The 11,809-nt window shown below is 37.3% G+C and overlaps 2 protein-coding genes across 2 annotated transcripts in view; both read right to left on the bottom strand.

Moving 5' to 3' along the window:
- Positions 1 to 895: 895 nt before the first annotated feature.
- On the bottom strand, positions 896 to 6,331 carry RPL26L1 (ribosomal protein L26 like 1). The gene is made up of 4 exons (XM_081321253.1): positions 6,256 to 6,331; positions 4,521 to 4,693; positions 3,585 to 3,725; positions 896 to 1,068 (listed from the first exon to the last, which is right to left on the bottom strand). Exons 2-4 carry the CDS (start codon positions 4,686 to 4,688, stop codon positions 940 to 942), a joined length of 438 nt encoding a protein of 145 aa, XP_081177379.1. The 5' UTR covers positions 4,689 to 4,693; positions 6,256 to 6,331; the 3' UTR covers positions 896 to 939.
- A 1,068-nt stretch (positions 6,332 to 7,399) lies between these two features.
- ERGIC1 (endoplasmic reticulum-golgi intermediate compartment 1) overlaps positions 7,400 to 11,809 on the bottom strand; it is an 86,611-nt gene continuing 82,201 nt past the window's right edge. The window contains exon 10 of the mRNA XM_081319664.1: positions 7,400 to 10,018. Coding sequence (XP_081175790.1) covers positions 9,911 to 10,018 — 108 coding nt within the window. The 3' untranslated portion in view covers positions 7,400 to 9,910. The remainder of the gene's footprint in view (positions 10,019 to 11,809) is intronic.

Here is an 11,809-nt window from a genome sequence, read left to right as displayed (position 1 = left end):
CTGCCTTGTGGCAGCCCCTTAGGATACTGGAACACTATCACACGCTATCTTAAGGTTTTACACATTTCGCAGCAAAATAACTTACTTTTGAAAATTAAGCTTTCTCTCCCTCATGTAAGAGTTGAACGCTACTTTTGTTTGTAAAGACTACTTCCAATTTTCCTTTCCATCTTATAACACACTCTGCAGCAAAATGGGCAGAAAAGCAAACTGGGAAATGAGGTAGCTGAGCATGAGAAGTGGCAGAGATTAATAGTGCATTTCACCTGTAGTATCTACAAATCCAAGGCAATAGGTACAGATGAGAAATGGGCAATGCTAAACAGAGGGAAGCGGGTTTGAAATTCAACTTTTAAAGCAGATCATCTGAATACAAGACTTTGTACCTTAACCAACAAAGGCACACAGGTCTGGGCAGCAATCTGTATTAATCTTCCATTCACAGACCAGCTTGTAATTAGGATTTATCAATAAAAATAACCCTTGAGTTTTTCCAATGTTTTCTCTGCTCACAAAACATTATAAAGGATGCTGTAGTTAAGATTTCTCCTTGTAGAAATATTGTTAATTACTTATTTTATTCATTTATGAACTAAGGACCTCAGGACAGTAACTCTCTAATTTCTTAGCTTAATTTAAATGATTTGAAAAATAGCCTTGGAAGTTAGTCTAATAACATAGTTTTCACTTTCAACCATGAATTCCCTGCTGCAAATTTTCTGCAATAAACATACTTTCGGTATCACAGAAACACTAGTATGGCCAAGCATTTCTCTACATCCATGTATTATCTTTTGATAAGTGGAAATCTGCATCTTTTTCTAGTTTGCAATATTTTGTTTTGTTTTTTGTTCCTATGTTAAAGTTATAAAAGTTGGAAAAATAAGAATATTGATACAATTGACTGAAATTTTAATGGATCTGACAAAAAAGTCCATTTTATTCTTGCATCTTCTCAATTGTTTCCTCCTTGTATTTTCCTTTCTCTTTTCCAACTTGGCGAGACTTCGCCTTGCGTTCCAAAATCTTTTTGCGATCCTTGTCCAGCTTTAATCTTGTGATCACCACCTATGGAGTCAAAGCAAATATTTATATATTTTTTTCCTTAAATCTTCCAAGGCACCTCAGTATGAATAATTCACTAAGTTATTTTAGCATAGAGTAAATTTGTTGCCCATTTTTTTTTAAATTCTGCAGTTACGCCCCGCATTACAGCTTGTCTCAGAGGTTATTTCTTGCTTTCTTTTCAGCTTAACGACCCCCAGAATTTCCCCTGCTATGGAAAGCAATTGTTAGGTAAAACACCACTGCACCTCTTAGCAACAGCAGTTTTGGTTACTTATTACTTATTCCATTAGGCAAAGACTTTTCTTCTGCCCTGCTGCTCCTTCAATTTCCCCTACCTCTGCCTTTTTGGCCACCCTGCACTCTACTGCCTCCGCTGACTTTCACTGTCTCCTACTGAGGTGGCATGGTAGGTAGTAGGAGGCGTGCTCCATTAAGGCAATTGCTAGCCTTTCGTGATGGCTGCCTTTCGGCTCTCCATCTCTGCCCTTTTGCTTGCCTGCACCTCGCTGCCACCACTTACCATGCCACTCATATCAATTTATGCCATCTTTTCCCACTGCTGAGAAGGCACACCTGGCCGAGTTTCTAAGAACTGAAAATAATGCACTTGATTGGAATGCTAAATTAAGTGAAATGCAGAAGTGGGTCAATATTTAGTCGAGGAACAAAACATGGAAATAATGAATCCAAACAAAGTCACATAAAAGACAAGAATACATTATTCCTTTTGGAGAATCTTGAGCATGTTATAGTCTGGAACTAACAAATTTCTCAATTATGAATTTCTAAAGGAACGTAGGGAATGATTATTTTCAACATCTGATGACCATATAAAAGATTTATTCCAAATTTTTATTATAAAGTATGATTCCAAGAAGTACAAAAAAAGCAGAATGACACAACCATGTAAACTGATAGTTCATTTAAACAAGTCATAACTATTTTAAACAATGCTAATATTTTTAGAATATAGCAGTTCTTAAAATGTTAGGCTTGCACAGTTCCTGGAATACTGCAGTAATAAATTTAATGTTTCTACTCTTCCTACTGTATCACAAAACATCAAAAACAGTGACATTCTTGGTAAGCTTATTTTTACTCTCTTGCTGTTATTTGAATCATGTATTCAGTTTCTTATAATGGGATTTGAATCACATGACATTAGTTTACAGATCCAGAAAAATCAGCAATACAATGATTTGGTTAAAAATATGTCGGTGCAATGAGGGCACTATAATTTCTATAAACAGAAATAAATTAACAAAAAATACTATTTTGCAGCCCTTTCTTATCCACACAAGCATCAAGAGGCAGTCTTTCATGCAGAGACAGAACATATTAGTCAGTTTGTTCGTTTGGTAGAAATTCTGCCTGCTGCCTTTCGGATACAGTATTATCTTATCTGGTTCTTACTAACTACATTTTCTAAGAATAATATGCCACTAATAAATTAAGTCAAGAAAACACACCAGCATGTTCTTCAAAACATATTCAACATAAAAAAGAGAAAGCCTAAGAGATAAAATATAACCAAGCCCCCCCCCTTGGGGGGAAATCTGTTTCTGGTGACTTTAGATATGTCTTTGCAGCAGTATGGAACTGGTTTGTCACTGCCTTCTTTTGGAATGTTTTTTTCAACTTCTAGGTCTAATTAACACCCCTGGGCTTTCTTTATGGTGGTACCATCCAAATACTACCCAGGACTTGCTTAACAGAGGACAACTTTAATTTCAGAACTTAGTACAGTGGCTCCCAACCTTTTCTATACCCTGCACCCCTAGAACGCTTCTGATATATTCTCGCACCCCTTCGAAATAACGGCAACGAATTATGCATATACAGTATTTTGAAAAACCAAGTTTTTACACCTCTTGGAATATCGTCTCATATCCCTGGTTGAGAACCCATGACTTAGTATGTACAATCATAAATCACAAGTAGAATAACTGTTTGACTAATACTAAGAAAATCGTTTCAGAGAAATTAACCATTGTTCTACACCAGCTTTGTGAAAGATGGATGCCATAATTACAAGTGATGTTACATGAGCATCAGAATTCCTAGCCAGCAAACCCTTGTTGAAAATATAGGGAAGGTTAATTTATTCTATTTCTATTAAGAGATGGCCCAGAAAATAAGGTAGTAGTAGTTCTTATCACAAAAAGGCCCTTTGTCTAAAATACACTTTTTAAATACATAAATTGTAAATTTAAAAAGTTACATTCTACAAGCCATTTCTTAAGAGGGCTGATAACCAAAATAATCTCTAGAAATTAAACAATGGTCTGAACCAACTTTATTATCTTTCTTCCACCTGCTCTTTGCCTTATACAATACAATCAACATTTAAAATTAATTTTTGTCCCAAATTTTGATTAAAAACATTAAACAAGCCCGTATTATACTTTATTATGACTTTGTACAACTTTCTATTTCAATGCATTCATTTCTGAAATTAGTAATTAACATTATATAAGTATGAAATGTGTGTAAATAATCATCTGATTAAAACTCACCTTACTAGGGTGAATGCCCACATGTACAGTTGTGCCATTAGCTTTCTCACGCTGTACACGCTCAATGTAGATAACATACTTCTTCCTATATACCTGGACTACCTTGCCAATCTGCTGTCCTTTATAATGGCCCCGAACAACCTAGAAATAAAGATATTATTTTTTAAATTATTACATTTTAATACAATTCTTACAATATTAATTTTCATAGCAGGAAGTGCAAGAATAGTTTTTGAATGATCCTAGCATCCTAACATGATCTCATACACTCATAATATAGTAACACTAGTTGTAGTTGTGAAGCAATGAAGACAAGAATACTATATACTTTAGATCAAACATGTCAAACTCGCGATGTCATGTGACATTGCAATGTATCAGGGCAGTTTTGCTATTGCCGGCAATGGGATGGGCGTGGCTTCTGGATAATGCATCCGGTCCACTGGCTGGGAGTTTGATACCCCTGCTTTACATGGAGCAAATGTGTCAATCTGTTTACTGTTCCTTAAAGCAGTTATGACTGTGAGAGATAGTGGAAGCTGGGAATGGAGTGGAAGTGATCACAGGTATAAACAATAAAGATACAAGGGCTGAGCCCACTAGCAGTCTTAAAGTAGCAAATTAACCCAAGCTAACAAAAAACCTGGGAAGAAAGGTTTTAACTCAGAGACTCTGCTGTAATGAGTTCACTATAAATGAATTTATGCTTTCTCTGTTGAAGTTCCTGTCCTATGTAACATCCAGATAGCCCCAACCACCTTAGCCTCCCAGAAGGCTGTTAAAACTTGGGTCTTCCCCAAGTAGTAGGGAAGCTGAATGTACGTGATTTATGGCTCATTATGTAGTGCTTTGGTTATTTTTTCCGTTGTATTGTACTGGTTTAATTGCTTATGGATTTCATTATTATTCATAGAAGAAACGCAGGGGTTAACATACTTGAACTTCATCGTCCTTTCGGATGGGCATAGAGCGAACATTGTACTTCTGCCTCAATTCTTTGGACAGGGGTGAAGACATGATCTTCCTCCGAATGTGAGATGGAGCATTGAAGTGCCGTTTGCGATTCTTGCTGCGATCCGAAGTCACAAATGGATTGAACTTCATTTTGACTGGAGAAAACACACATTAAATAATTAAGTATTCATTGAAAAATATATTAAGATTGCAACTGCTATACACGGGCTGCCATTTTGCTTCCAGGCGCAATTCAAGGTGATGATTATCACTATTAAAGCCCTTCATAGCTTAGGACCAGGTTACTTAAGGGACTGTCTTCTCCCAGTTGTTTCTACCCATCCATAGTTCCTGACCTCTGAATATTTTCCCTTCAGAAATCAAGATGAACCCAATCATGTTGACCTTTCGTAAGACAATGAAGACTTGGTTGTGTGCCTGGGACTCAGGATCTCAAGTGAGTTAAAGTGTGCCCTTTTCTTGTTTGTATTAACATCCATGGCAATAGTTCTAATTGGCCAATTATATCTATATAATCTCTATATATATCTATATCTAAACTGATTTTGTTTCTACATTTTAGGATGTACGCAACCCCAAATCACTTGAGATGGAGAGCTATAAAATCAAATAAATAATTGTAAGAACAACTAGGCAGATATAATTGTAGTATTTTCTAGGCCAAGAGTATATTATTGTCAGAATGTATAGGTAATATCACTTATATCTATGGGAACTCCAAGCTACTTTTGCATTTTGGACATAAGGGTGGGAATATGAGAGTTTATAAAACATACACAAATTTTATTTCTTCCCTCCTCTAACAATGTCCTACAATATGCTTTCTATATAGGTCTCAGATTACGAATCTTCAGCGTAGTATTTCTATATACCAACATAACCAATAAAACCGTGAGAGCTTATAGTCCTGGCAGGTTGTATATTTTTACCTACAATAAATAACCTTTTTCGTATGTATATTTGCCATTACGTCTCTTAAAGTAAGTAAAAAGCTCAGTTAGTAACCTGAAAACAAAGAATGCAACTGTCAAAAAACTCCTAAGCAGAAGTACTCTTAAATTTCACGATGTTCACAATACCCATTTCTTTGCAAGCTTATGTAAGATATCAACTGAAAACACTGCAAGATTCTCAACGATCCCCAAATAAATCATTGTAACCCTTTCGTTAGGGGGGCTAGCAGACGAATTCTGAAAAGGGCCCATCTCTCCAGTATCAACCCAGGGGGACAAAAATATTGGAATGAAAAACGGCAAGCCACCTCCGAACGATTTTAAGTTACTGTTCTAAGCTCTCATCCTGCTGAGGCTGAACTACAGCCCTCGAGTCTACGCTGTCATTCAAAGAAGACCCTAGCAGCAGCTTGAAGACAACATGCCCCAGCAGCCTCCACCAGGGAACAGAGTTTACGGCAGGGGTCTTCAAACTCGGCCCTTTTATGACTCATGGACTTCAACTCCCAGAATTCCTCAAGACCCCTGGTTTACGGGGCCCATCAGATATTAGTAGGAGAGATCGACGGGCAGAAGGGCCGCCGCAGAAATGACGTTCTGAAGTTTCTACTGCTTAAAATACAGGAGCGGCAACGAAAGGCTCTCCGCTTTTTGCATTTCTTCACAAATCCCAACAGAGAATCTAGCGCCAACGAACGGATGGCAGCGGATTACAAAAGCCCACTCCACCATTTAATCCTTACCTGCAGCTTAATCGGCGATGGCCGCCCGGAAAGAGCTTGCTCCTACTTCCGCCGGTTCTAGTGAGCTTTCCTCGAGGTCTCGCGAGAATTTGCCTCATCTCTGAGAATGTTTGAGTAGAAAGATGTGGGCCGGCGCCACCTTGCGTCCATGCAACGAAGTAATAGCAAGCGGCGCTGGGCGTCTCAATTCCTGTTATTTATCAATGCATTTCCCCCCCCCCCACCTTTTTGATTCAGGCTCAGAGCACGTTCACCCCTTCATTCTTTCTCTTTCCATTCGCAAAAGCCGCGTTCCTGCTTATTCAATTAAGGCTTTCACTCATTCCATTCTTCCGTCGCCCATTTCTTGTGACTATCCCCTCGTTTCAACGTCCCCCATATATAGGACAGAAGCTTTCAGAAAAAAAATCTCATTGGAGGGTGTGCGCGCCCGCGGTTTGTGTGTCTCTGTGTTAGTGGTGATGAAATGGAAGAGACCGCAAAAAGTAAAGAAACGGCAACGATCCCTCTCAAATTGCAAGCCATTTTAAAGAAATTGCGTTTGAATTGGATCGTATTTACTACGCATGCTTTCCTGTTTGGGAGCGAGAAAACTGAACTGGATCCAAGAAGACAAGCGTGCAGTGAAGGGACTGTACAAATAATGCCTAATTACTATAATACAGACTTGGCATGAGTTTTTGCCTAATTCCTAGGAAAAGCTCCCCTACATTTTCATAAAGATTTTAATCAAGAACGAATGAAAACGGAGATGATTGACTGAGACTAGGAATGTTCATTGATAATTCCCCGACTAATGTAAAGGCATCATACCTTGAACAAATTAACTTCTCTTAACAATGGTATTTAAAAACACAACATGTAACTAACGTTTTCCTGAAGAATTAGCACTGAAATACATGTTGTTCTCCAAATATAGGGAAATCTAAAACTCACTGCTACTCTAATAGACATGTTATTTGACTAAATCACACTACTGCATGAGTTGAAAAACAAAACAAAGGAAATTTAGCAAAAAAGAGATCTCAATGGGTCTTAATATTAGGTGTTCTATTTTTTTACTTAAGCCAATATTCTGTTGATTTAGCATTATCTTGCATTTATCTTTTTTTCTTAATGATAAAAAACAAAATCTGAAGCAAAACAAGTGACAGACAAAACCTTCCACCTCAAAAAGATTCATCTTCATTTCCACAGGAGAAAAGCGTAGGCAATCAGAAATGACTATGTGTACATTGTTTTCAGGTTTTTACAAATGGAATCCATGCAAATAGTACAAAATCCATCAGAATAAAATTATTTCTTAAGGAACAATTGTGGGAATGTCTAAACATTTTATAGAAAATTCAAGAAAGAAAAGGATGGTAAAAAAAACCCAGCAAGAATTTCAAAATAGGAAAAATATATTTTCTATACCTGCACCAAAGTAAAAATAAACAAGTTGGGCAAATTGGAGGAGCATGCATTTCTACAAGTTTGTCCCACTGAACTACTGGGATTTACTTCCAAAACAAAGTACCATATAACAATAGATAAAGGATTTCTGGCCCAAAGCAGTTTAATCAGATCATATTGATTTGATACTTTCAAATTTTAAAAGGTCACCCTTAAAAGACCACACATATTATTCTGACAGGAAATAATGACTGTTTCCAAACTGTAGTATTAGTAATCATACTGTTTCTTTTTAAGGGTACAGAAAAGCTAGAGAATACATCATTTGCATCCATCTTAGGTGATTATAAAATGTACAAAGCATCCCCAAATTATGAATCATGCTGTATATCAAAAGATTTGTAGTTATGAAAATTGGTGGATTCTATTGAAAGTCTCTATAAATCAATGCCAACATCATATAAAAATTATTAACATGCACGTATTTGCGTTATCATTTTGTCTCCCTACTCACCTGCTGAATGGATTAAAAAATTATTTTATACTCAGAACAGATACAGAAAAAAATGTTCACGTACAAAATGTGTTTCCTTTTATACAGTGTGGTACCTATCTCTTAAGAATCAGCAAAGTAGAAATTTCTTGGAAATTAACATTTCAGAGATGAGCATCTTATTGTGCAATGATTTGACTTCCAAAAGATAATGACAACTTCCTGTTTTTCCAGTATTTATGGAAGACATTCCTATATTTTAACATGATGCTCTTCTAACCTATTGGAATATTGACAAGTGTTGTCTTCATTGCTTTTCTTTTAAATTAAAATTTTTGACCTGGGCAGCTGAATGATCTGTATTTCAAAAAGTAAGAGAGAAATCTCCCAAATACAAAAACATATAATCTGCCTTAATTACAAATGAGACTTATTTATACTCCTTATTTTTTTCTAATTGTTTCTATTTTTTAGGCCACTTCTATTACTGATCAAATATTGTTAGAAATAAGTACAAATATTTCAACCTTCCAGAAGAATAAAAGTATTACTATCATCTTTCTGCTAACCATGCTAGAGAATCAAATCCTGGGAAGATTAAACCTTTTAAACCAGGTCTCTGACCTTCTTGATTTGGCAGCCCAGAAAGGGATGCAGGCACTGCTACATGTGCGCTAGCAAATGGCTAGTGCTGGCAGGACGCTATGGGCAGCACTAGTGCCGGTGGGAGACTCTGGGGTGGAGTGGCGCTAGCGCCAGTGGGATGCTCAGGGCGGTGCTAGCACCAGTGGGAAGCTTAGGGGCAGGTCGGCACTAGCGCTGGTGGGATGCTTAGGGCGGCGCTAGAGTGAGTGTGTGGAGATGAGTGCATGCACATGTGCGTGTTCACTGGCCATCCCTTCACACGGCCCAGTGGTCAAGCGGCCATGGCCCGGTAGTGGGCCATGGCCCACAGGTTGGAGAACCCTGTTTTAAACAGTCACCCAGGAAACATTACTCAGCTGCCAAAAAGATAAGTTCATAGATTCTTGGTTTCTATTCATCTGGAAAATACATAATGCAAAATGATCAATAGACTGTTCGGAACATCTGGGTTAGTTTTTTTTTAAACAAAATGAAATATTGTTTAAATATTGAAATCAATATTATTGTTCAGTAAAAACAGTACAGGTAGTCCTTCAGTTACGATCATAATGGAGCCTGGTCATCATGGTCATAAATCGTGAGTCGTAAAACAAATGCTGTGCTCATAAAGCAGCCACTGCGGTCATCAAGAGAACACCATCATTGGAACTTTGAATATGGGTCATAAGTAGCCCTAAGGCAGATATGTCGTAACTTCAACAATTGCTAAATGACTGGCTGTATGTTGAGGACTACTTGTGCTGTATGATTGTCCAGTTCTGTAATTCTTGGATAAAATCTGAGTTAAATAACTAAAAATCTTGACCCCCAAGTCACCTTTTGAGATTTCAAAACATAATTATACCAATTAGATCTGTTGGATCTAATTTTAAATCATAAATGATAATAAACTTCAAGAAACACTGATTGAGAACGGTACATATAAAACCACATTCCCTTGCAAATGACGCTAACTTTCAAAGACTATGATTGGTTGTTTGGGAAGTTTATTTCTTTCTGCACCCTTATGTTTCCAACGGCTTGTGTGACATTTGTCAATTGAGATGATACGAAGAAAAGTCGACAGCTGTGGGCTTTTTCTTGTATGCTTCTTCACACACAACTAGGCTGAAGGCTGCTTTGTTACTGCATCTTTCCTAGTTGGATTTTCTTCCAGGCTTCAGAGGCTGTAAAAATGCAGGAGTCAAGAATCCCAGCCACAGTAAATGTTCCACCAATGATGGCACAAATCTGAAATGAATAAAGAAGAAGGAAACATTGAGCACTGTTTGCCTTCTCTGCCCTCCCCTCCAATTTCCTTCCCCACAACCCTCAGAAAGATCTCCTCAGGCACACTAGATGCAGTTAATGTAAATTTAATCCATGAGCTAAATAAAAAATTGAGCCTTTTCTTAAATACAGTATAAAACACCTTAGTGTTATGGTTGGGTTTTTTTCTGAATTCTTTACATCTTAATAAATATTCCCTTTAAAAAAAATGGGTGCTTCTCAACCCTTTTTCCACCTTTCATCTCATTCTTCCTGGTTACATTAGAATCACATTGGGTTGAGATCATGTCATTTTAGTGGCCAATAGAGTGCAATATAGCATTAAGGATCTTCCCAACTAATCACCCCATACATGAAGTAAAATATACTAGGATGACATTTGCTTCCATTCTGCCTTCCTCCATTCCTTTCTTCCCTCTGTTGTGGTTGCTTCTAGTTACAGCTGTTTAGTGCTGTTCAGATTATTTTGAGTAGCATTCTTTAATCACGGTTTTAGGAGTATATCTGACTAAACTCAGTGTGCCTTACTCTGGATATACATGTATAGGATTTCGGCGATGCGAGACTATTATCCTATGAACATTAGCTGTGAGTGGCTTCGATGGAATTTACTTCTGGATGGACATTATAGCAGCCTTCTTCCAACTGGATGCCTTCCAGATATGTTGGCCTCAATCCCACTAACTGGCTGGGCATTATGCTAATTGCAGCCATCGGAAAAACTAAGTTGTGAAGGATGCTTTATCTTTTTGGGCTACATACTAAATTTGACGAAAACACTATTATTCTTGTACACAGGACATGTAATACTGAGATTACTACCTAAAAGAATAATTATTCCATTGCGAAGAGAACTAGGAATGAGATTACAGGTAGTCCTCGATTTACAACAGCTCCTTCAGTGATCATTTGTAGTTATAACTGCACTGAAAAAAGTGACTCATGACCGTTTTCACACTTACAACCATGACTGCATTCCCTTATCATGTGATCAGAATTTAGACGCTTGGCAACTGACTCATATTTATGACGGTTGCATTGTCCAGGAGGTCATATGATCCCCTTGGGAACCTTCAGACAAGCAAAGTCAATAGGGGAGTCAAGTTCACTTAACAGCCATGTTGCTAACTTAACAACTGCAATGATTTACTTAACGACTATGGCAAGAAAGGTCGTAAAATGGGGCAAAACTCACTTAACAAATGTCTCACTTAGCATTACAAATTTTGGGCCCAATTGTGATCGCAACTACCTGAATATAGAACTTCAATAGCAGTAACAGAAGCAGTGGGGGAGGAATTGCTAATTTCTCTGTATTTTCTATTCAGATATTTGTGTTCAGTGAGCTCAGTGAGATGGAAATATGTTTCCGTGAAAAAAGAAATAAGTTAATGCCTTTTTCAAAGCATAGCTAAAATTCTGGGAAATAAAAACCACAGAAAGAAATGGAAGAAACTGATCTCTTTACATTTTTTTTCTTTTTTGCAAAATGAAATGTTTTTCCCAACTACTCCTCTTAGTTCATTTACCCTGCCTTCTACCAAAAGTGATGCACAGTTACTTTTTAGGGAATATGACAGCAGAGTGAGTTAGGTAACTTCAACCAATACAAATCAGCTGACCCAAGAGGTTTTAAACCACAAGATGGGAAAGGAGAAATACTTGATGTATTGAAGCAGGAAAGTATGACTTCACATTTCTAAACATAAGAAAAATGTAATTCCACTTCTATTTAAACAATGAAACACCCTC

Source organism: Vipera berus (genome assembly GCF_964194415.1).
Source record: "Vipera berus genome assembly, chromosome: 2".
NCBI lineage: Eukaryota > Metazoa > Chordata > Lepidosauria > Squamata > Viperidae > Vipera > Vipera berus.
Note: the sequence above shows the minus strand (reverse complement) of the source record. Positions and strands in the feature narration are given on the sequence as shown.

Bases quoted from the DNA above. Each gene is read 5' to 3' on its own strand.
- RPL26L1 (XM_081321253.1), bottom strand. From the start codon at position 4,688: ATGAAGTTCAATCCATTTGTGACTTCGGATCGCAGCAAGAATCGCAAA. The intron at 3,726-4,520 runs GTATGTTAACCC...CTTTATTTCTAG, and splicing joins GAAAGGACGATGAAGTTCAA to GTTGTTCGGGGCCATTATAA. The intron at 1,069-3,584 runs GTGAGTTTTAAT...TTGACTCCATAG, and splicing joins TGGGCATTCACCCTAGTAAG to GTGGTGATCACAAGATTAAA.